The sequence below is a fragment of the Parus major genome, chromosome 7 (genome assembly GCF_001522545.3).
Source record: "Parus major isolate Abel chromosome 7, Parus_major1.1, whole genome shotgun sequence".
NCBI lineage: Eukaryota > Metazoa > Chordata > Aves > Passeriformes > Paridae > Parus > Parus major.
In genome coordinates, this window is record NC_031776.1 from 17227887 (window position 1) to 17255034 (window position 27148).

Below are 27148 nucleotides of genomic sequence, written 5' to 3' on the forward strand. Positions count from 1 at the left end.
ATCCCAGGGGAGCAAGCAAATTTAAAGTACCTCTCCATCTATCTCCCTGCAGTAGCTACTTGCAACAGAAGAGTTTCCCAGATTGTTTTTTGTAAGTTGTTCATTCCAACATTAAAAAGCAGAAACTTCATACTAGTAGTATTAATTACTTCATTAAATAAGAAGGGAAAATATAACTCATGATCTGCTTCAGGATATCTCAAGCATTTGTTACATTTCATTCAATACAAATGAACTCAATTCTCATCCAAAGACTGTCCAGTTAATCGATACCTGGAAAGGAAATTCACCTATTATTTTGAAATGATACTCAGGTTAACAGTTTGGATGCCCATGTAAAATCAGTGTCTTAGAGAATTCTTGTGGTAGGAAAATATGTATTCCTACCATTGTGGGGGCTTGAAGCATCTGCAATACTTCCTTTGCCTCACACCTTGTCATAACCTTAGTCTGCAAAGTTGACAAGAATCCACCCAAGTATCATTACTTATGGGCTGATTGGTAGCTTGTATCAGTCCTGAAGTCAAATACAAAGTAATTATTCAGAAAGTTTAAAAGGCAGAAAAATTCACATTCTCTTGTTAAAATAGGAAAAGTCTGTCTCTTAGAATAAAATTATACCAAGTATCTTTTGTATATGAGGTCAGATGCAGGTAACACCCTCTATAAGGCAACTCCATGCAGCAGATGTATGTAAATACATTACACAGAAACAAAAATCAAAGTTTTGATGTGAATTTCTATTATAATCTCAAAGCATGTAATCTTCAACCATACCACAGCAACAGCACAAGTACATGCCCCAGCTATTACATGCTCAGATTCAAGTGCAGCTCTTCCTTGATAACGCATTATGTAAAATGGGTACAGTAATCAATTCTGCTGCTGCAACAGTGTATTCAGACATATCTGCTTAATTGTCTACACTTTTACTACATTTCATTCCTTTAGCTCTGAAGAGAAAATGTGGAAAGAAATACTAAGTGATGGCATAGTTCTCACCACCTTCAACAGTGCAAGAATTATTTCCTTACTTCTTCATTATTGCTGGTTATCTAGTAAGATCTAAAAGTCACAGATAAACCTAAGGAGAAACATCCAATAAACCCTTAAGCTGGGATCAACAATGCTTCCATTAAATGCTAGCAGAACAGAAGTGAAAAATGTAGAAAGAGAAACCATGTTAATAAATCTGTGAAAGAGACAGATACCAGAAAACTGAGAAATGACGGCAGAAAGAAAAAAGGCATTTGAAAAATGTTTCATGCTTCCAGAGAGGATACAGGCTTGAAGGGTATTGGCAGAAAGGAAGAAAAGAGAAAATAAGTCTGTACTGAGCTTTTAATCTTCCCTTAATTGTACTGAGAGTCTCCAGCATTATCCCCAGAGAGAATTAAGCATAAAAGACTAAGTTACTCAAACAAGTTCCTTTATAACAAGTCCTTTCAGAACAGCATGACTTCTTTGAAGGACTCCATTTCTGAAAGATTAGGTCACACAAAAATCATATTATAATGCATATTTTTCTTATGCTAAAACAAAACTGTACCTGATTCCACTAACCTGCACTCAGGAATATGTGGATAGGGTTCTGTGGGAATTAACAGAATAGAGTTTGTTTGTCTATTTTAGTTAATACTTCAAGAAAATGGTAGTCAGAAAAGATAATTTTCAAAGGTCAAGAGAATGGTGGTATGCAAAATTAAATAGAAATTACTTGGGAAATGATCAGTTAAAGTTAGAATGTCAGCAAGTTGAACTATATCAGTAAGTACTAGATGCAGGATAGCAAGGTTTCACTTTAAATGCTTATTATTTATCAGCGTAAAACAACTGTTATATAAGCCTGGCTTAAAGCTATGTACATCATCTAGAAAGAAAATATTATTTTATCAATGTAATTTGAAATTAACAGAAATAAAGTTCATTCAGAAGATATTCAGTGTGTAAACTGTGAGTTTCAGCTTTCTTTTGACTTCTTTACTTGGGATTTAACCAACCAAGTATTTTAAGCAGAGTTCAGAGGAAATACACACTAATGGTCGTATCTAATCAGGCATGGGATAAAGGATAAAAAAACCAAGCCTTAAGCACTACACCAGACTGATGGTATGAATCCACATACTCTGCTAAACCACTGATATCAGCAACTGCCTGTAATAGAAATACAAGATGAAAACTCAAATTTTATGAACATCCAATTCATGATATAGTTCAAAAATGCATATAATGTGCCTTAAAAGGCACCACATCTTATGTGATGTTCTTCAATATTTGTGGCATAAACAACTATTGACCAAAAGAAAAATATTTATCCATAAGCACACTTGCTTCCATAAATCCCCTTAGGGAGATTTTAGGAGGGTCAGAATGCACTTTCACATTCCTGGTGAACAGATTTCCAGGAATTTTGTTGCTCACTGAACTAATGGAATTTGAGCAATACCCACTAACCCTAAGAACTGTAACTGCTGGAGTTTTACTGCTCAGATTGAAATGAGGATTGATTCAAAAGCAAGCACATGGGCTATTTGGGGTTTTTAAATCTCTTTCTTTTCTTGATATCTGGGTCTGGCCATAATCAGCACAGATGACAGGCCAAGCCCTGTAATTCTTATTCTCTGCCACAGGAGAGATATTCCATATTTAGGTCTCAGTTTTCTGTATCTTCCTTTTCAAGTGTACCTCAGGGATGCCTAGAGTTTGTAAGGCTTTGATATCATTTCCCTCAGTACAAATACTGGGCTGACCATTGTGTTAAGCACCCCTGAACTACTTAGCCACAAAATCATTTGAGTGATTCCAGCCTCTTGCTCTCACGTTGTATCAGCTGTGTCAGTGGGTAGAAACTGTTAAAGAACTGTTAAGGCTAAAGAGAATTGAACTCTATTGCCGTCAGCCTGTGCTGCATATTATACAAGAAGAAAAAAGCAATTAGTAATTACCTGGGCTGAAATCTCATAATGCTCGTTGATTTCAATATGGTAGTTTTTCACCATGGATGAGAAGTGGGGAGGAACCAGGCTAAGCTGTCTAATAGTCACTGAACTCTGATTATGACCAGGAAAAGATATCTATGAGAACCATACTATCTAATGCAAGCAAAGGGCACTTTTCTTTTGAACCCATTTATTAATCCATATGCCTAAACAATTCATAATGTCTGAGCTTAAGTTGCTGAATGCCCATTCAAGGAAGTACTTACTAAGAATAGAAGAATTTACATTCCACTAAATAGGACCTGTATGGCTACATGAAAGTGAACATTTTAAAAATATTTTTATAAAATATTTTATAACTACACCAGACTGTGGGAATAAAAAGGAATAATACATACTACAATACAACAGCCTTACTTTCAGCTTGTGTTAATCTGTTTACGATCATCCACTTCCACAAAACTCATTGTCAATAATCTCTAAATTTTTTTAATGCTGGCAGGTTTAAGGTAATGGATTTTAAAAATGTCAATATTAAAACATATCCATTGATCCAAGAAATGGTATCAGATAATTTGCCTCACCTATTACACAGTACAAGCAGAAAGCACCCATTGAAATGCAGAATGCAAGCACACTCTCTACAGCAATGCTCTGGAGGAACACACCACTTGTATCAATTGCTGTAAAGCAACAAAAAACTCAAGCTTCTAAGGGCTTACTATTTTTGTTCATAACCTGGAGACAAACAGGTTAGATAAACAAAATAGATAAACCTCTTGTGTATGAAGAAAAAAACCAACTCATCTGAAAAGTGACAAAGGCTTGAGATGATAACACCAACCAGAAGATCAGGAAGGGTTCATCTCTGAAATAACCCATTCAAATACAACCCTACAGCTAAAGATGGTCTGTGTTAAATCCTGAGAAGTATAAGCAATGCCCTACGCAGCCAATCACGTTGGTATCCATTTCATGGAAAGGACACTGCCAACCACAAACAGCTAGAGCCAAAACTCCAGGCAATCTGACACTGAAGTTTGACAAGGCAAATTTAAATTTGCCTTGTAGCATATACACACACAATATATATCAGATACGCAGCAGATTATATATGCATGCATATCTGAAAAAACACAATTCTCTTAGGCTTTTTTTCCCCTCTGTGACAGAGGAGAATGAGAGACATATTTGATAGTAAAAAGTGTATCTGGGAAAAAAGCCAAAATCTATTTTATAAGCTTCAAATGTTATGATTCTTCTGAAAGACATTTTTACTTAATAAAAATGAACTAATGAAAGACCAGAAGTTTGTTTCCTGAAGTAATATTCATAGACTCCCAGTTGTGTTTTGCAATATATGTTTTTTGCCATTTAGCATATCGTGCTTAGAGATACCACATTTAATAATACAATCTGCTGAGGATGAAAAGTATTTTCTTTGCTAATAAAAAAGCTGGTTATAGAAAGTGCAAGTTTGGCAGTAAAGCTTCCAAGAAAAACTGCAGCCTGAAAAACATCTGCAGACTTTAAGTGTATACATTTCAGTTTGTCAGATGTTCTTCTGTAATTTAAATATTTTAAGAATCAATCAAAATACTTTATTTTCTTGGAAATTGGATGAATTCGTATTTTTCAACTTTACCTCTAACCATGATAAAATATGAGAAAACCAATAAAGTCATTACTTAACAGGAAGACTGACATGCTTTCTGGATGTTTCAATTCTTTTTTATCCAAGATAAATAAGTCAAGCTTTCTGGAATATTATTTGAGACCTTTTGAAGTGCTAATGAACATATAAACATTTATATGGACTGCAAATAGGAATGACAATACATTTTTGCACAGCATCTGGTATAACAGGATTCAACAGGGGGTTCAAGCAGATGGTCATTATTACAGTGATACAGAATTGCACCTAAGAGAAATGACATGATAGGATTGTTTAAGAGAAGTCACATCTACACAGTCCTGTTTCACCTCTGCACAGTGATCAGCGACAGAGTCACAAAATGTTGCTTTTGAAATAGATTCAGAATAAATCAGGAGCCTGAGATGCAAATCAATTGTAGGCATGACACACAAGAACATGCACCAGGAAAGTTTGCTGCAGAGAGACGTGAGGAAGGATCAAGGCCTTTCCAATTAGCTTATTATTTCTCAATATTTTCAGCTGCTTAAGAGGTGCTTGAAGCGCCAGTGACTGTCACCTTAAACCAAGGATAACAACAGAGAAAGGGACACTCAGAGTTAAAACTAACTGGATCTTTTCCAAGAATTCTGCCTCATTGATAATATTGAAAATCATAATAATGGCGCAGTAAATAATCTGAAACAGAGCAGACAATTACTGATTATGATTTTTTCAGTCACAATACTATTATTTAGCATAGGATTTATCACAGCAAGACTCTACCAAAACATTTGTACGCTTTCACCAGTACATATCACACCAAGAGAAATGCCGCATTACTGAAGGGAAAAAATCTTGTTCCTAGGTAAGCTTTTCCACTACCAATGGCCAAGAAGGTTACCTTAGGAGACAAAATGTCATAAACAGCATTCACAAAATCTGTATCTATTCTTAAAATATGTAGTGATAATAAGCCAAATGAAAGCAGCACTCACTGTGGTGCTATGCTGACAAACATGGCTGGTTCTGACATATGTTTGGCAACCAAAGGGTAAATGCTACTTCACGCTCATTTAAATCTGCTCTACCAGACAGAGCAGCACTTATTAAAATTAGAAATGAATGACAAAGAAAAACAAGAGGAAGAAAAACTAAAAGCATATTATGGAGATGATCAAAACCAATGTAACAGCAGTACCAAAGGCCAGAATCTGCTCCCACGTAGCTTCTAGTGTATTATATCAGTTGTGTTGTATTCACTTGAAATATGTTCAATTCATACCAGCAAAACTGGGAGCATTATCTGGAAGTTTTTCTTGGTATAATAACAATTCTGGAATCTTTCCCTGCTGCTCACTTGCATGCTTTCCTAGTATCAACATAAGGTATGAAGGTGGGATGTTAGCTATTCTCACAGCTTTGCTCACATCTAACCAATTCTGTGTTTACTGTCATATTCTAAAACTGGGCACAGGGATTTTTTATATTCCTCCTCCTTCCATTTGGTCCTACAGGAAAAAAAACCTATCATCACTTCATTTTTCAGTGTCTCTCACACTAGCTCTGTGCCTTTGCATAAAAATTTGTATTTGTTACCAGCTGAGATTTGCAGACAACATAAAGCAACAGATTCCACACAACTGGGTCCTTCTGATGCCTTAAGTTTTAGCTTTTATATTTTTCAGATCAGTGCTTCTTTAGTGTATAACTCCAAAACTCCACAGACTGTCAGCTACTGTTCTCCCATTTTACTCAAACAAAACAATTTCTCTCTAGGCCTGAAACTTGAGGACACCTCATTTTCTCAGGCACCAAAAAATGTGAACAGTGAAGTAGGGGGAAAACTGGGGCAATGTGACTTCATTATCTGAAGCATTAATGGGACAATTAACCTCTGATATGCAAGCAGACCAAACATATCTGTCTGAAAAACCTGTGACAGTTGGTCCATCTTGGGTGTGGTCTCTGAGACTCCTGCACTGCCCAAGGTGTACCCTTTGAAGGCTTTTCAATAAATACCTATCTTTATCCTTTAACTCTGTCTAGTCCCTGTTCTAGGTAGCCTCTCCAGGCATCACTTCCACATCTCTCTTCTGTGTTGTATTCTGTATCTGATAACATGGAATGATTCTTCCTTATTCTGGCAAGATGGCTATCGGGGAGGTTGGTGAACACAGTATTCCAGGTACATTGAAAATGCAGGCTACCACAATTTGATCACTTTCACATTTCTCAGATAAAATCCCATTAGAGAAAGAAATCATCAAGGAATCATTTGAGCAGTCAATGGAGAGAGTGACATGAAGCGGGTAAAGACAGCCGAGTGCTCCATGACCACCTTTTTATACTTCTGTGGGTCTCCAAGCACTTGACTATTTTAAATCACATGATCACCCATCCTGCAAAGCTAAATATTCTGTATTTTATTAACTATAGTTTTATACCTCTACTATGTTTGCCTATGGGAAATCAGTAAATCAGGGCAGAGACTTCTGCAATTGATTACTGGGCAATAAACGGGCAGAGTGGTACACCATAAATCAAGGTGATAGTTTAGGGGCTGGACATTAATCTGATTTTTTCTTTGATTCCCCCCTTCCAATATTTCATTTCTCAGATCAAGTTTAATCTCTCACTCAAATGAACTGGAAAGAATTTCTGGTATGGAATACTCATTGGTAAAAAGGTATATTAGAAAGTACTGACATTTACGTGAGACTCCTAATACTCCTTAAACATGTTAAAGTGTTCAGGAGCCTACTAGAGAAGCAAGAACATTCTCATGTAACAATGCAATGTGTATTTTCCAACAGCCTAAGGCAAGGAAAAGGCTGCATCTCTGAAATGCTGCCTACTGCATTACACTGCAAAACATCACACGAGATGCAGCAACATCCTTTGATAAACGATGCACTTACAATATGACCAAATGGATAAAAACAAATTAAAGTCTTTCCATATTTATTTTCATTACTGTATTTTTACAGTGCCTTCTGCCTACTGCCATAATCCCAGGACATAAAATGAAGCATAAAATGATATTATACCTTGATATAAGAGGTGTGATTAGATATACCTTAAAGTGACAAACTGATATCCCAGACAATTCCAGTGGTCTCAACTCTGATGAACTTAAGCCTTATTCAGAAACCCCACAGACTAGTGCTACAGCACCCCCTTTCATACATGTACCTCCTACATAGCAATCCAATGAAACAAACAGTGTGTAAAACTTCTGCCAGATCTGGTATTAAATTAGCTCACTAAAACCTAGCGCTCACCGTGCTCAGAAAACAAAGGGAATAAGAAAGCTGCTTCTCCCAAAGCTATCATTACAGAGCACTTCAGTCTGCTGAGGGCTACTGAATTAACAGCAGATGGGCAAAAGCAGGAAGCAAGTTACACTACAGTTTATCAGTTTACAAGATGTGTAAGTACTGCTGCATAGGGATTAAAAAAAAAAAAATCATTCTGACCTTACAGGGGCCAAGTCTCCCTCTCCAAAGTCACAGCATAACGAAGTAATAGCTGCTCTTCATTTACTCAAGTGTTTCTCAAGGCATGTTCAGTAACTTCTAACACAGCCTTATGGCACACAAAAGGAAATTGGTTATTTGTATGTTATCCAAGGAAGGCTGAGTAATACACTGTGGTAGGAAAGACCTCTAAAAATAAGTCACCTCTCAGCAGATTCACTCCCTTCCTGTCTGGGTTTGAATCAAGTTTGCAACTGCATGAAAGGACAAAGCTTGAGGATGAACTATGGAGAACTTCTGTAAGGATCACACCACTCAAATACATTCATCTCCCTCCTACCCCGTTTAAAAGAATCCAGTTATTAGGGGTGGAGCAAGGTAGTGACCCAACAGGATGTGCGTTACCACAGTTCCTCATGTGTAGCCTTTGGCTTTCATGTTTATTTTTGGATGTATTTTCCTTTGTGCTTTGATGTAGTTGTCCTGGCAAGGTGGCTACCACTGCAATCACTTATACATGCTAAGGAAGGAAAGCAAGCCTCATCAACACAAATAGTATTTTTTTTCTACAGAGTCCTAGATTATCTTGGAAGTCCACAGTGTTGTAACAGTAATGAATTACTTTTTTTCATGTTTATTAGTGCTCTTCATACACCAAAGTCAGGGATAATTGGTGCACAAAGGAAATCACCAGTGATCCCCATAACCTACTAGTTCTTCTTCAGGGAACAGTGTTCAGCTGTGTGAGAATTTAGTGTGAGATTTCATCATTTTTAATCCACTGTAACAGCATTGATAGACTAGTCTCCAAGGATGAGTAACAGAGAAGATCAACAGATGTTCCCCAACAGGATGCTACTTCAACAAACACAGTCATTAGAGAAAAAACTGACCCATTTTAACTGGTAATTGTTGTTATCAGGACAGTGTCATTTGTTTTGACCAGCATCCCCTGATTGATAGATATGAAGGTCACAGAAAATCTTTCTGTTCTTAAAGGGCTTACTAAATACGGGGCTGCACGTAATACAGAAGGATCTTACTGCATTTTTGATAAATATTCAATCTTTTCCTCAAAGAGTATTTAAAGTTATAAAACTAGCAGATTAATACTGACCAAAAAAAAGTCAGTTTAGTAGTAGCTATCTCTTTCTTTCAGGTATAGACACAACTACAGTTGTACTCACAGAAATTAATACCTTTGCTATATATTGTGCATTAAACACACCAATAAAACACATCCAATCTGGGAATCATCCTACCAATACGACTGCTTCTTAGAGCAATACAGCTAATATGAGATAAGTTACTTGTCTTTCAAAGAGCTACATAGATTTGAGGTACAAAAGATTTGTTGCAAAAGTGAACCTCATCGGTAGACTTCAGGATTAACCAATTGTTAGTGTTAAGAAGGATACTTCACAGCTTTTAGTCCTAGCATTTCAGATTAGTTGCACAGTAAATTAAAGTCAATACTGAATCAATTTCTGTTGGTTCGTTTTCCAAGATTACATTCACAATCTAAAAATAAGAAAAAATATTTTAAATTGCAGTATTGGATTTTCTTTCTTCTGTAGGCCAAAAATCCTTATTTGGTTAACAGAGTTTTGATTTTTTCTTTCCCTCAAAACAAGGAAATAAATTTCCCCAAAAATGAATTTTTTGGGGGAAAACAAACAAATGAAAAAATAACATACATTGTATTTTTGCATTTCTATTATTAATCATAAAAATTCTACATACATAACATCAGTTAACCATTTTAAGGATACTAACCCTACAATTAATTTCAGTTATTCTTATACTACAGTATTACATTATTTTGGAATTATTCAACTTTTTTTTTTTCTGGATAAACTACTTCTTTTTATGAATTAAATTCTTTTATGTGGAGAGCTGAAATTTGCCCACAGTAGATTTTAGCTTTTATAATATCTGGAATGTAATGAACTGACATTGCCTTTCCCCATTTTTCAATGGTACCGTATGTATTAAATAACTGTGATCCACTCTTGACTTTGTATGGGTTTTCATTAAACACAATTAAAATCTGAATGACACGTAAGAATTAACAGTTTGCTCATACAGACCTTGTCACAGTGAAGATATATGAACCTTAGGACAAGACAGAAAGAACAATGCAGCATCCAAAACATAAAAAAGTCTCCCTTTAGAAATGTATTTACTTTTCTTCAGGTAACAATAATATTAACAACAATATACTGCTGGTGCTACTGCTAATATATTTTGAGAAAAATTTCTTACATAATTTTCCATCTATTTTAAACATTCTCTGTTTATCACATGTTAGCTGCAGTTTATGCAGACTTCAGGACTAGCAGGTTGCAAGGAAATAAATACAACCTTGAAAAAATGGACAATTTTATTATATCTGAGACCAAGCAGCAAAGCTGTATTTCATTGAATAATTTTCCACTCACTGAGAGCACAGGGATAGCCTCCTTGAAAGAAAGCACATCAAAATATATGAGAAGTTCACTGTAAAATGGCACAAAAGGCAAAGAAGCATCACAGTCTAAACTGTGGTCTATGACTGACACCTGCAGTATTTGTGAAATGTTCTACTGTCCAATTTCATAAAAGCTGCAACACACAAGGTGTGTGTAAAGCTGCCTATGATCACTCCAGTACTTCTAACACATATTAGCTTCCCCAAAAGCATCGATCATCAAAAATCTCAGCAAAATCATCAAAAGTGCTAGAAACAAAACTGTGTTAGTGATTAAAGAGCAAATTACGTTGAAATTTTTGTTTTAAAACAACTTTAAATATAACATTCAAAAATTTTTAAAAGGCAATCTCCCCACCTCCAATAATCCTGATAAAGAACAACAATTTCTGAATGCTTACCATGAAATTCATATGCCTTGGAGAAATGACTGTGCTTATACCAATTAAAAGATAAATTTAAAAAAAGGTTTAAAAACCACAGAAACCTAAAATTTTATTTATTCCCCCATCATTATCTTGTAAAACACTATCTACATTATCAAATTTCTGACTACTGGCAAGCCCTGCATACGTTAAAACAGATGAGACCACTGGCACATTTAATCTTGTCATGCCAAGGCCTAAAACTACAATGCAGCTGCTGTAGCAAAAAAATAATTCATCTGAACTGCAAAAAAAAATTGCATTATCAAATTTGCTGCAAAACTTCAGTAGTATTTTAATTTAGCTGTAGAACTTGCCAAAAAAACACTACAAATCCTGACTATGCAATTCAAAGAACGATATCTGATATTGTCAGGGCATTCAATGGCAAGCAAGTTTCACTCACACAGTGGTCATCAGTGCCTTGGTCACACTGCGCCATTAACTATGCTCAAGGTAATATCTGTAGGCAGGTGATGAAAGTGCCACTTCCTCCATCAGTGTAGACAGCTGTGAATTTGACTTTTTTTTTGATACTGACTTTAGAACTGCCTTAGAACAATTATTTGGTGTGTAATACTGCTCTTTCTCAGGAAAAGAGAAAGAAAAAAAATAAAAATCCATCTGTCTGCAGTTAGAAGCTGAACTACAATGTTAGAACCAGCACCTATTTCTTAAATACAGTTAAGGTCCCTAGACCTGCAACTTTAGGGCACTGTCACACCATCTGGCAGCTCTGCACAACACCTACACTTGTACAGTCACCATTTCAAACAAGCTGGCAGTACAAATTGGCAATAGTGTTGGACCGGCCAACAGGATGCCTTCCAGCTCCAACATCACTTTTCAAATCCAATGTAATGCTTGCAAAAATGCAAACAGATTCAAGTTCAGTAACTTTCTGCAGCAACACATTAATGAAGTCTTCTCTGCATGGATACCAAAGTACACAGACTACAGAATGAAGAACCTCAGCAATATGCTCTCCACAAAGGAGTTTTAAGGGAATTCACACGTAATCAGTAAGTTCATTTTTAAGTGATCTTGATCCATCTGCAAATTCTAAAACACTTACAGCTGGTGATGAGACAGGAGTAAAGGAGACTAATTTAAAATTTCAGAGTATAATAAGAATAGACACTCCTCATAAAAGCTGGCAATAAAATCAAGTTTAAGGCTAAGAGAGCAACACCTGCAGTGTACAAATAAATTCTACCAGAAATTTCACCGAAGTTATTTCATTACAAGCTTCCCACAAGAAAAAAATACAGGAGTATGTAATCATACATAATATGAAGCACTAAAGAGAAGTAAAAACCTGCCTTTTTTTCCCAACCTAATTTAAAAAGATTATACTTTGCTTATGGTATAAATGTCTTCATACTGTATTATAAATACTTTCAAGGTCAAGTCACTTTTTTCTGCATTAACTGCAAATAAATCTGAACTTACCTCCCAAAGTGCTTTGAAGTCCTTCTGCTCAATTCGAAGGAGCTCACTATGTTCCCTGGTAACAATGGTAGCATGGCGAGGAGTGTTATCCAGAATGGACTCTCCAAAAGCAGTTCCTATTCCAAGAGTGCATATTGTCACAGCATCCTTTGATTAAAAAAAAAAAAAAAAANGACACATTAAATATTTCAGGATGTTTTGAGAGTCTTTGTTTCATATTTCCTAATAGCACTGCCTTGTGATTCTTCAGCCACCTGCTTAAAAAGAAAATTAATTTAAGTGTCAACAACAAAAAAATCAATATGCTGGTAAACAACATGGGAAGCTTTAATGTGGAAACAAGTGGGACCTCTGTTTTCTATGATCATCAGTTGAATTAGACATTTCTGAATGCAATGCTGAGAACACAAGAATCACCTTCATCTTTATAAAAAACTAAGATCTCTGTTCACCTAGCTCTAAACACTGCTGTGGTGATGAGATCTTTAGAAATCTAATTAGGTGACGAGAACATAACAAGAATCAGAAATGCGATCTCGGAATATAAACTTCTGTCCTACACAGTCTACCCTCATCAGAAAGAAAATTAGCCTGCTATGTTTTCTGTTGTGTAAACAGAACTTTCAATTATAATATTCTCTTGTATTTATACTGCATTTCTCAATTGTACAAGCAATGTACCTGTACAGTTGAATCAATTCTTGGCCCATCTGTTGAAAATGCTAGCAAATCTTTCAATTGCTAATGGATGTTTGCCAATTAACTACCAGACCAAAAAAAATAAAAATATATTCAAATAAATCAGGGATTTCAAGAAAACTATTAAAGTTCAAACAACCTGGAAAAACTCTATCCATGGACAGTGCATTAAGAAGGTCCCAAACAAGCAGCAAAGTCCAGTTCAAAGCAGTCTATATGAGCACATGCCATTTTAAATTATGTCCAAATGAACCTCCCTTGGCCAGAAACTCCTCTGTAGTAGTTCCAATAAAAATTATGAGCTACTAAAGAAAAAAAGTAGCCATTAAACAACTTGCAGAATCAAGATCTTTAGACACATGTTCTATTTTCAGCTCACAAGTTGCTTTGTTCCCCATCACAGGCTTGAAGCTGAACATTCACGTCTTTTTTTCTGAGATGGGCCTTATCTGACTGTCTGTTAAGTGATTTTAAAAAAATTAGCAACAGCATAAAAAAATTTTAAATCATACAAACTGTAATTAACAAAGGAAAGTATATATGCAGACAGACAATTACACATAAACATATGTAAACACTAATTTTACTCGATACAACATAGGTATACCATATAGTTTAAATCTAAAATGCAGGATTCATGCAACAGCTACAAAAATCAAAGCAGAAATGTTTGTTATCCTTGTGGCTGATAATGTAGGAGAGATGCATGAGTGTGTTTCAGCATCATTTTCTGGTTTTGGAATTGCACTGCTTTCCTTTCATGCATCTAATAAGTCATAATAGGCAAATGCTATTAAGATAAAGTTAGTAGCTTTGTAATTGCAATACAAAGACAAAAGCCCATAATAGTCCAGTTCCCTGAACCATAGCAAATTACTCTTACACAGATGTTACCATATAAAATTGTGTGTTCAGGAAAACAAAATCAATTATGTCTCAGAGAGGATCTAGGAAAAATTTACCAACTGTCAGAAACAAATTTTAAAGGAAGGAAAGTAAGAACAGATTTTCTTTCAAAGAAAGAATATTTGGGAATAAGCACCTAGGCACCTAAATAGAAGTCTCTACAAACAGACAAAAAAAAAAATAGAGTTTTATACACTGAAATCTGCCTTCCCAAGCTTACATTTCAGAGCTGAAACAGCCTAGTATAAAGGAAACCTTTCCTATAGGTGGACCATAACCATTCTTTACATCTTCTAACTTCTTTCTCCCTCCCTTCAAAAAATAAAACTTATTTTAAACATTTCACCTTCTCTGACTGTTTACAACCCTAAAGAAGAATTATTAATGACAGAACAAACATGAGAAGAAAAGAGGGTCAGTGTTGGTTAAGAAACTACTTTATAAGATAACTTCTGATGAGGCAGCTGTTAAGCTTAAGAAATAAATTAATACTGTGGGGTGCAGGTCAAGAGGCTGGAATGGTCCTATCTACATTCATTAAAGGAAAGTCCAAGCTTCCATCAAGTTCTTTCAGATTTTTTCCCCAGCCATCACAGTTCTCCACAGAGATGCAGTTTCACAGCCAGCTGGGGTGCAGACCCATATGCCTTCTTCAAGGCTTCAGAGCCCCATTTTCTCACTACCTCTTGTTTACACATCTCCAGCCTCCTGGGGACTCAGGTGCGTTTCCTATTACGCCTGTTAACCTTACACTCAAAAATCTCCTGCTGTTCAGTGAAGACTTCAGGAGGATTTCTTGCAGCTTAAAACTCAGTTTGCTGTTCCCCTCTGCAATCCCAGAAGCAGCAGGGGGTTCTAGTGGACGATAACCAGCTAACATTCATACAGCTATTTAAAAGGCAGTATCAGAGACGTAGAAAGAGGATATTGCTTCCATTGCTATCTGCCCTCTGTACACACTATAAAACAGTAGCCCTCAAATCAGAGGCTGTTGTGTATTCAGTTTCACTGACTCTTACTGCCACATGAGACACATGTAGGGAAAGCATTCTTAAAACTTTCCCTCACCCCCATCAGTATAAAACATCATTGAATTTGCAAGACCATTTCATGGAGTGGATGAAAATCAGAGACGAGGCTCTTCTTTATTCCCTCCCCACTATCTCAAGGATCATCTCATATCCTCCTCCTTGACTTGTGACCCCTTCTGTTTCTCAGCTTGGCATTTAGAATTTTTGTACCGTGTGTAAATAAAATCATGGTGTCAGAGAAATGAAGAAAACAGGGAAAAACATTACTGGTGCTAGGCTCAAAGGGATTGGGGACGTTTCTTTGAAATTTTAGTTAGTTTAACATTTTGAGTTTATAAGGGAGCTGATGTAGCTAAATTGTTTTTTATTTCATAATTTTCCTACACCTTGCATCTTTATCTCACCTCTGCATGTGTCACTCTAGGACATCATACTATCTCTATGTTTAAATGGAGTTTTGCAAAAGCTGGTATTTTGAGACGTTTGCTTGTTATTATTTTGACTCTCCTCAGTAAAAATTTCCTTTTATAACAGAGAAACCAAGGATATACATGAAAGTAAACTATGAAGTGATTTTTCTGTTCCATTACCTGAGTGTTTCAGCCATGCAAGAAATCTTTATCAAACTATTTCTAACCATAACATGGAAATACCTTTGGAAGACACTAAAACTGCAGTTTGCAAACATGTTAGGCCACTCTCTTGAAACAAAACAAGGTTTTGCTTAAAAGTGGCATTATGCTTCTACAGAAACTGAGCAGCTTCTCTTCTAGTACCTAATTAAAATACGTATGGTTCAGATTATACTGTAATACCACATTCATTATTTCTATACCTTTCTATCTGATCTTCTAAAAGCTACCTACAATGTCTTAGACATTTTCCTACGTCACCTGGCAGAGAGAAGAGAGATGATTTTTCTATACTAACTTCCAATAAGATAAATTCAAACCAAAATTATCACAGCCACAACAGTGTGGAGCTCAGCATAAGCCAACACACTCTGCTTCTCAGCTTACTACATTAGTTCAGCCAGTCTCTGTGTTATAATGGGTACAGCAGTTCTCACACTCAAACTAAATAATTTAAAGCTAGCTTAGGCATATTTATACTACTAACCACAGCACAAACCTGTGTCACAACTTCACATAGGTTATCTCCAAAATCCATAGTGGCATGCTGAAAGCAGTATTGCAGTATTGCAAGGACTACTCTATTTAAATCCCTTTCCTTGATGCCACTTCATTTTATCACATACGTCCTTTGTCCTCCATTTCAAAGAGCTGTGAAATTCTTCCATTTCTTCCATGAACACCTGAACCTTTCTTCACAGTCATTCCTCTCAGCAGCCCCACTAACTTACTTGTCTTTCATCCCCAGCCCTTCACCTCTTCTTACAGCTGACACTGCTGTCCCATCCAAGCACTCACAGCTCCACGTTTAAAGCTTTTCTAAAAAAGGCTAATTATTTCTTAAGTCAATGTCTTATGTTCAGTTTGGTCTGTTTTTAAAAACTGACCTCCTTAAAGAACTCCACCATAACATAGGCAAGATAAGCTGGCAATAGGCCCTGGCACACACAATGATTCAGCTGGCAAAATACAGCAGAACTGCAGATCAAATTGCTATTTGGTCCTCGTCTTTCTTCTCTTCATTCCTTCATAGTTTATCAGAAAAATATTTGGGGTAAAAGGCTCTGCATCTAATTCAAAAATCACAGTGTTGCAGAATATGACAGCAATGTAACACTGATGCTTTTGTCATAATGCATTTATCCCTAGCTTTATTCTGAAACATTGCTAATAGTCATCCTTAGACTGTTCTTCTTCAAAACTATGTTCAAAAATAAAACATATACACAGGACAGTCAGCAGTGTTTTTAAGACAACACCAAACCAGGAATATCACTAAGAAGAACTTCTATTACCAGAAGTTACTATTCTTATGAGTGGGAAGGTGACAATACCAAATAAAAATGAAATTCAGAACCTGATCATAATTGAAGATAAAGACCTCTTTCTAATATTTTCTACAGAGGCTGCATTTTCTGTTTATTTTGAAGGTATCTTTACTATGGTTTTTCTATGACTTTTAAGTACGGTATTTATCAAGGTTTCTGTTACAAGCAAGTTGAGGCAAGATCAAAATATTTCACTACCGTTACCTCTGGAAATCACAGTGAGACGTTTTCACCTTAGAAAAACTCCTCTTCGGTATCATCTTGATTGTTGAATACCCAGAAAAATCCATAATTAGTTTGCACAGAGAGCAGCTTCCACTCCAGATGAACTGGATGAGTAATCCTGTCAAATCTCTGTAGCCATTCCAATGGCAGATGAAATTATCACCACGTTTTACCAGCTCGGTGGAACAAAACTAACAGTAAGACCAAAACTGTCTCTGGCCAAACTCTTTAAAACAGGTGTGTATGGTAAATAGGCGAATACGATTTTCAAGGTATCCATTCCAGCGCAGAGCACTGCCAGCACTCGGGTTTGCTTTGTGTTCTAGCACTGCCCTCTCGTGACAGAACACAGCTTTGCAAGCAGAAAGGATTGTTCCAAACCACTATGAAAGTGAGGCTTTTTGAGGTCCTAGATATTTGTCTGTCTCTATTAAAGCCCTTAAAATAACAGATGTAATAGTTCCTGTTATTATAATAGTAAATAATAGCTAATACAAATGTTTCTGTTTATATGAATTCTCACCTTGGTCTTAATCAGTATTACTAGTATTTTCTGAGAGAAATCAGGCACCTACATTAGTAAGCAGCTGTGCAGAAAGAATGTTTGTGAATTAATACCTCACTAGCCACACCGAAGTCTTGATCCATTAGTACATTAAGATTTAATTTGTAGTGCAAGTTATGTTCCTACATGCCTCTGTAGGAACAAAGGCTATTAAGACATTTCTAGTAAGGACCAAGTGCACAATAACTTACTGCACTTCTACTGGGAGAAAGCTACCAATCACCAAAGGTGACTGTGCAGAGAATAATCCTGTGTATTTATATGAGTCTACAAACTTCTAAACTTAGGCAAACATCTGTACCTCTCCTGCTCTGCTGCAAAGTCTCTCATTAGCATTAGTGCCATTTATGGTGCAATATTAACAGCAGAGTGATTAGTCATTATTAGGACTTTGCAAAGGAACCCTTCACTCCGGAGTGATGTGATCAGAAAATGTGCTCCAAGCACCCCTTCATCTACACTGTCATCTACTCCCAGCTGGGAGCACAGTGCTGTCAGCTGAGTGTGCCAGGGCTGCCCCAACAGCAATACAATGCAAATTGCCTCCATCATCTGGGTTTGCAATGAGCACAGTAGGCAGGGAGTACCAGCAAGAATGCCTTCGAGAATGACCAGTACCATGCCAACAAGCAAGTACAGGCAAGACCAGAATCACATCCAGAAGCTACAGGCAGAAGAATGAGAAGGAGACCAAGAATGGACAAGAAGGGACATGATATAAACAAGAAGTTGGAGCAAAACGAGAAAAAATGTTGCACTCAAATAGTATTTAGGACAAAAAACATCAAAATTATCCAGACAGGAATGGTAAATGCATGGGCTGCCATCTTTTTGGCAGTGAGGCTGTGTTCTATGGCAACTAGGCAGTAGTAAGAATTCAGTTCATTGTTCATGTGAGAAGGAAATGTGATGTAAGAAATAACTGCAGAATATAATTTCTACAGCCAGAATTGTATGAATTGTAGTTCAACAGCTTCCTACTGGCAGTAAAATGAAGTTAACCTGAATAAGCAGAAAAAAATATTTACATTATATTAATTAAGAAACTGAAGTGTTCCATACTCCACATAATGGAACAAATCAACACTCCAAAATGATTCTTAATTTAACATCCAGATTGTGCAGATGTATTACTTTCTGGGTAAAGAGCATTGATTCTTCACAACAATGTAGTGCCATCTTTTGGCAAACACTGGAAAATCCTGATTGCTTTAGACCTGCACAGAAAAGGCTCTCCTAAGAGCCCAGTACTGTTCCAAACTGTGACAATACCAAACCAGGCCATGCCAAGAAGTGCTCAAATTAAGCTAATTATACTCTCAATAAATCTCTACTTAGTACAGTGAAGAGGCTGCTAAAAATAATATGAAAGAAGTTCCTTTTGCATTTATCGTCCTACTGCAGGAAGTAGAAAGACCCAGCACTCAACACACTGCCTGGACTTGCATTCTGACCCAATCTCAATGGTAACATGATGCTCAACAAAGTGAAGAAAATCCAGTTTCTGCTATATGTAAAAAACTTTCCTCCATCAGCCAAACTTTAGGCAAATATACTACCACCACCATCCCCCCCAGACATGCTATACTCAATCCAGGTGGGGAAAATGGGTAGTGGTCTCTATCAGGTCCTGGGTAGCTATACTACTCAAGTGAAGGCACAACAAGCCCCTTATTGGAAGTACAATCACATGCTGAGCTACATCATAGGACAATCACCAATCTCAAACATGGGAGCAGGGAATGGACAGGATGCTTTCCCAGAAGACTAAGTTCACAGCAGCAAGTACACGACTTGTCAGCATGACATTAGACAACATGGACTGGAAACTCTAGGAGAAGTATCTCATCCTTTTGGATTTTTATTTACTCCAAATTTAATAAATCCAGGAGCACCAGTGTACTGAGAAACCACTTTAAATTTGGGGAGAATTTTACTTGTTCTTCTATTTCTTAAATTTCTTAATAGGTATTACCTATAGGCTTCTTTTCTAGCATGGCAGCAGTTCCAATAGTCTGCTATTACTACAGTACTTGCCCATTTCTGCAGTGGAGACTGCATAAGGCTGTTATCAGACAGCACTGTTAGCAGGTTCATTTTAAACTTCCTGAACAAGAACTGAATTAAAATATTTCTAGGGAATGAATTAACAGCTCTCTGAACTTCAGTGCAACTTCAATAGCACTACTAGAAAAGACAAAGGAGTCTTAGTTCACATTAAAATGTAGACTAATTCCAGAGCATTGTATTTCAGTTTCTTGAAATCATTGGCATGATTTGCCTTCCTTATACTAAAGACAAGTGAGACTTAAAGAGACTCAGAGAAACATACACATCCTTGTGATATGACAAAATATCTATCTGTACAGAATGTGTCATTATTTACCTCACCATAAATGATATTCTTTCTTTGTACTACTGACTGGCTGGTTGCAATGAAAAATCTATTTTACCTGGTGGTTGCTTGTATCAGACACCTTCACATCCAGTGATCCTGTCAGAACAGCATACCAATTCGTCCCAATATCACCCTGACGGAATACTGGAAAAAGGAAATCTTGTAAATAAGAGCTATCACTTTCAGTTTAGCAACAGTAATCAACATTTTCTCACATCTTACTGCAATGCCGCAGCCACTGCTGGCACTACACAATTTGCCACATGAGATTACTTATTTACTATTACAGTAATACTTCCAATGACACAGGAAAGCACATATTTTAGTAAACTAGTCAATACACTATGGAAACAATGAAAGCACATACAACCACTTCACTCTTCTCCCAAGTTTACTTCTGTTCTACTGTTCTCTTAGTTAATTGACCAACCAAAGAAACAAAATAAACAAGGAAAAAGGTTTTCTGAACAATGTCCCTTTGAAATTCATAATCTTCCAGTGCAGACACAGCTACCACTGAACTCAGTAAGAGTTCTGGCTGAACAGCAACTGCAAGACTGATGTCTAAGCATTCCAGCTGTGCAATTACAGAGCATCAAAATCCCTGCTACTCTAAGCAAACCCCAATGTTGCATGCCAGATTTGCCTTAGGTGTTTCTGAGACTTTACTAATACCAAGGGCTTTCACCAGTTATTCCCCTGGTACAGATTCACACCACTTATTTCCATCTCAGCTTCACAGACCAAACACAGGTGTCCACTTACATCTGGCCCACAGGCTCCCAGAGCAGGCACAGAGCTGTTGCACCCCACAGCAGTTTGTGGCTCTGCAAGTCTGGCTTGTGCTAGCCAGGGTGCCTGGAAACCACACACTATCAGTGATGTGCCTTGCTGATACACCTTTGCCCCTGACAGCACAAAGCACTGGCAAATGCAATCAATAATACATTTGCAGGGGAAGAATAAGGCTTAAGTCCATTGACTGGCTTGTAATCTTTCAACAGAACAGTGGTAGAGTCTTACATCCTACTGTATGCCTTGTTACCATAGATTCACTACACACTCATTTGTAGAGCAAGCAGCACTTTAGTCCTGCCTTGCCCCATGATTGTAAACGTTCCACTGATTCTGTTCTCATCAATCTCCTAGAGACAATCACAGTCTAACCCCAAGTTTATCTACATAAAATACATAATCATATGAGGCTGTCTTACATGTGATTCCTTTTTCCAGATTTTCATAATATCCACAGAGACATATCTGCTGGAGAAGGTTTGGATGAAATTTCTCAAAAGCTTTCACTTCTTTTAGTCGTGTGAATATTATATCTACATCTTCACTAGAACGTTCCAAAGGCCTGTAAGGAAACAAGAGACAACATTCTCAAGGGCTTTATCAGAGAAACATCCCCACCTGTATGTACTGAACTTACAAATGTTTGCATTAAATTACAAATGGTCGCATTAAATACCATTTAAATGCATTTTGCAACTACATAATGAAATCCTTCCAAGACATCCTAACAACTGCCCTTAATCAACAATGATTGTTATCATTTCCACACCAGCAGTGTCCAGGAGTCCATTTAGCACCAGTCTTGATGCAGCATCACTGTAAAAGTATATATGATGATACAGTCCTTATTCTAAAGACCTAAGAATGATATATAGTTAAGTTTGTAAGAAAATATTAACTAACAGATGTCCAAACACACAAGAGGTCTGTGGAATCAGTGCCAAAACAGATGCTCTCTATCAGGCAAAACGGGAAGCATTAGTTACCAACAGTAACTCCTACATCCAAGCTTCTCTTCTGCATTTTACTGACTACAAACTGACTTTCCTCTTCTCACTTGGAAGGAAGAAGGATAACTTCAATAAGTATATTCCACAAAGTTTCTGTCTCTTAGTGTTGGACAAACTAAATATGCAAGCAAGAATCTTAATTTTTCATTGGTAACAGTCACGAGTTTTAACAAAAATGTTTAAAATATTTACAATCTTTGACAGCAACACCTTTTAAAAAAACAAGATTTCAAGAAAATAAAACTAGAACTCTCTACAACAAAGCAGCACGTAGACCAGCAGTTCAGCAGGTTCAGCATATTATACATATTTATGAAAATAAAGTGAATTGGGTCTGTAACACATTTTAAATATGATTATCAAATATTATGAATCAGCAGGTAAGCCAAACACTAGCTGACAGCATTATAAAAGACTAAATATAAACCACTAAGGACAGAAAGAAACAGATTTTTCCTAGAACATCATGCTGGATCAGATACAGAAATTATTCATGTATAAAGGCATAACAGAAAGAAAGACAACTGTTAGCAATCATTAGACCTATCACTCACTCAAATGTTTCTAGTTAATTTTACTGACAAAAATGTCCTTTTTACCAGCTGATGAGCTCATAAAGAACAGAAGTCATGTAGCTACAATGAACAAAGATTGAGTTCACAAATACATATCTTTATTCACCTTATTGTTATACCCACAGTGTAAGCACTCCATCCAACGAGATTTTTTAAAGACTCCTCTTTGAATTCAAAGACTTCAAGGAATCCAAATCTTTGTCTCAGTGGAGAAGCCCAGATCCTACTTGCATAGAATCTCTGTATCTCATTTTTCTTATTAAATTACGTCTAGGAGGGATTAAATCTCTATCCTCGTTTATACTCCTTTACCCTTATTAGCTACAGATGAGAATAATAATTCTCTTGTGTATGCAGTTGCTTCAACATCACAGTGACATCCTCTTACCACTTCAAACTACAATCAACTACAATAGTTCCCTTTTGAATTATTCCAAGTAAGATTTTCACCCATTTCTTTTTTTCTTGACTGTGCACAAGCTGACAAGTACTAATAAGCATTAACTCTCTTGTCAAAATCCTTTTAAGAAGATTAGGAGGTGCAGCTTGCAAACAGATTTACAATCTACTTATACAAGATCCTTACCCAAACTACACTAACTCTTGAAAGACTAACTACCTTAATTTATGGACTCTAAAAATAACAGCAAAACCCAACAAGTCAAAAAGGTGAGATCTTTCTCAGAAAATCATCCAGTTCATGATTTAGCTGTTTGGTTAAAATCATGAATTCTTACTCATAAAAATTAGCCAAGATTCAACTTGTTTGACAACAAGATGCCTTTGGATTTTTTTCAGAGCTCCTAGGAAATGTCCTCAGTGTTGAGGAGTGAGGAATTAACAACAGGTATCCCAAGCTGAGGTGGCCCTTGTCCTTAGGAGCACAAGAAATTTTGCCTGTGTAAAATTTCAGACTGTAATGTAGTAATGGCATTAGTAGCACTCAGGCTCATTTCTACCAAGTGTTTATAATCTATAGCAATGAAACTGGTTTCAAAAGCCAAGCATTACTTACTGAGAAAAATGTACCATGCCATCAATTAACTACTTTTCCACAGGCCTGCAAAACTCAGGCAAAGTTTGACCACTTTCTACAAAGCATCTTTTAATAAAATTATCATCACGGTAACTTGTAATTATCATTAACTTGACATTAATTATCATTAGCTTAACATTAATATATTTATGATGCCAAATTTGTTTTCTGTTTCCCAAGTACAACCTGCCTAACCTGGACTATAAACAGGACAGGACAACATAAATTTATTTCTTCATCACAGCTATCTTATTGTAAACTTGTTTTTTGTAAAGCTTAGTTTGGAGTAATACTTAAGCAGCTAATGTTGTAATATAGTCTTTAGAACCATAATGATTCAATCTATTAAAAGTAAAGTACTACTGATGGCAGATGGAGAATTAGTCAAGCTTTATTTTCACTGTAGTCACATGAATTTAAAAAGGCAATGGTATTAATCCAAAAAGGAACCATTCCCCAGAACACGAAGATAGGCTGCAAAAGTCCCAAGAAATATCCCTACACTCCCAATATGGCTGCAAAAGCCCTTGGAAAGAGTTTTCCAGATACCTCAGCAAAGTATCTAAAGTCAGTTCTCTGTGATCACCACTGTTGTTCACTCTCACTGAGTTTAGCCCTCCACTGCTAAATTGCTGCTCATGTAGATTTATTTCTGCTCTGTCACATTGAGGCTGATGCTACAGAAGTATCCCTTCACTGCTGATGCAACAGAGTTACAATCTTACATCCATGAGCAAACAAAGTCAAAAAACGCATTTCAGCGAGTCTTCAGGTAAAGATTTTCTGCTAAAGCTTCTGTCCTGCACCCGTTTCTGAAATCTCAAGACCAATGTATGGCATTAGAACCATAGGCTAATCTAAAAGTGTGAATAAATGCATTAAATCATTTAAGATTCTTCAGCTCTCATTTGGTAGATGTAGGAGCTAAAGTCAAAGCATTTTAAGGCAAGGCCACCCTTCTTGCAGAAAATCTATGACTCCATCCCAGTGAATCAACTCCTCCCTAGACTACCCCACCCAATATAAAATAAATTTTAAGTCAAACTGTACTGACATCTCATTTCACTGTAGCCAAAGCCAAGGTGGCACTTCTAGAGTTGCAAAGCAGGGCTACCAAACAAAGTATTAGGAAGGGATGAAAATAAAGAGTAATTTATTTTCACTACCTTACAAGGCTTTCTGCTTTGTTTGACCCCAAAATACCTTCTTGTTTATATTACTAATTTGCCTCTTCAGAGCATAGTAAGTGATTAGCTGGCAGCAATGTTTTCATACAAGACGTCATCTGCTTCTTCAATACATCACAGCATACATATAAAAGTGACAGCATCAATGCTAGTTACATTTCTATTCAATTATGTCAATAAGGTTTCTTTTAAAGATTATTTTACTCCTCCTTATTTAGATGTGAAGATTTCAGGAGCATGTTTTATAGAGATAAAACAATTTTCTTGACAATGTCTGCTTCACTACCTGTAAGAGGCAATAATAAAGAAAATCTGCCCAAAGTCTGTGCTCATAAGGATGTTAAGTTCAACATGAGCTGACAGTGCTGGCAGCCCTGAAAGCCAACTACATTCTGGGCAGGATCAAAAGCAGCATGGCCAGCAAGTCCAGGGAGATAATTCTTTTCTTCTACTTCGCTCTCATGAGACCCCAGATGGAGCACTGCATTCAGCTCTGGAACCCCCAACACAGTAAGGACAAGAACCTGCTGGAGCAAGTCCAGAGGAGGGGCATGAAGGTGATGCGAGGGCTGCAGCTCCTCTCCTATGCACACAGGCTGAGAGAGAAGTGTCCAAGGAGCTTTCAGAGCACCTTCCAGTACCTAATGGGGGCTACAAGAAAGCTGGAGAAGGACAAGACCTGTATTGACAAGTCAAGGGGCAATGGTTTTAAATTGCAAGAGGGTAGGCTGAAATTAGATATTAGAATAAATTTTAAATTTGAGGGTGGTGATGCACAGGAACAGTTTGTCCAGAGAGACTATGGATGTTCCATCCCTGCCAGTGTTCAAGGCCAGGCTGGCTAGGGCCCTGAGCAACCTGGTCTATTGGAAGCTGTCTCTGCCCATGGCAAGAGGGGTTGGAATGAGACAATCTTTAAGGTCCCTTCCAATCCAAGCCATTCTATAAGTCTCTTATGTATTTTTAAATGCAAACTACTTGAGCTTGAAGTTCAAATACAGACAGAAGATAACTGCTACAATTCTTCAAATACACAAGCTGGGTAAAGTATTTCTGCTCACGTGTAGTATATATAGCTTTATAAAATAACCTGTTTTGATGGTTTCAAGATTAAGTATTTGAATGTTTATGCAGGATGTTATGAAATACTTGTTAATCTAGAAGAAAGAAACAAGTTGGAGTTCTTTTGTTTGCTTTCGAAAACTTAATCCAACTGTAACCTATCACTTTCTGTTACCATATGTCCTTTTTTTTAGGTTCTTTCCCATAGAGAGTTTGACATTTGAGAAACAAAAAACAGAATATATGTGGTTTTACCTTCTTTACCAAGATGCCTCTAGAATTTTAAAATGTTTATTTCTATAAGATGAGTTCAAAAACCTGAATTGTGCTCAAACAGAATGAAAGCATTGAATTTCCTTCCCTTGCTCCTTTTAACTTTTTAAAACAGCAGTATTTCAATTCAGACAGCAATGAACAAGATGAAAAGATGAGCAGATGGATCTATTTCTTCCACTGTTGAGACTGTTTGTAGAAAACACTAGAACAGACAAATAAAACGAGTTCATTGCTGGGTTGAAACCAAAGTATCAATGCAAAGATGCAAAGGCAAACTCTGTGAGCTGGAAAGTATCATTAATAATACTTTAAAATATATTTGGCTGTGAAACATGAGCAAGGAGATAGCACCAAGGAATGCCAATTAAAACCAGACCATTTCTCTATGCTCCCTGTACCTTCTGATGTCCTTTCCTGACATGCGGAAAAACAATGTTGTAGGAGGCAGAAAAATACCAGTATCAATAGACAATCTTCCCTCAGTGAGAGCAAGCAATACTGAAACTCTATCCTCCTGGCAATGCTGTAAGGCTTTTTGACTTCTCTCTTTGAGAAAGGAGTACCAGTGATCTATCAAAGCATTTTTAGACCTTCATTTATTGTTAGCACTTAAATGCTAACAATAAATGAAGTTACTTTTAATCTGAAATAGTTTTCAGAAAAGGGCAATGAAATTGCAATGGCAACAAAATGGCAACAAGACGTAATTAATTCCCATCAAGAGACAATTTTAACTTGTTACAGTAGTATTACCAAATCTGTTTTCAACATTCACATAACAGATCCTCTTTCCCTCATCATGGGAACAGCCTCATCATAAGGCTTTTAAACAATAATCAAATTACTGTTCTTTTCTCTTGAATGTCATTTTAAGAGACTTTGGGATTCCAGCTCTCATTTCCTCTGACAAACAGAAAATAGAATTTACTTAAACACTGTTCCCTAAGACTCTTACACACCCAAATAATTCTGGAATTTAGGGGGGAAAAAAAAATACAAATAAAATTTCTCATGAAGTTTTCAAT

At 36.7% G+C, this 27148-nt stretch overlaps 1 protein-coding gene across 3 annotated transcripts in view; it reads right to left on the reverse strand.

Moving 5' to 3' along the window:
* Nucleotides 1-27148, reverse strand: part of RAPGEF4 (Rap guanine nucleotide exchange factor 4) — a 145718-nt gene that overhangs the window by 112498 nt on the left and 6072 nt on the right. For 2 of the 3 annotated variants that reach the window (XM_015635212.3, XM_015635211.3), the window contains exons 2-4: nt 21397-21539; nt 20238-20326; nt 12399-12545 (exon numbers count right to left, since the gene is read on the reverse strand). In XM_015635212.3, coding sequence (XP_015490698.1) covers nt 12399-12545; nt 20238-20326; nt 21397-21539 — 379 coding nt within the window. Of the gene's footprint in view, nt 1-8051; nt 8152-12398; nt 12546-20237; nt 20327-21396; nt 21540-27148 lie in introns of those variants that run through there. The other variant, XM_015635213.3, reaches the window with a different exon arrangement.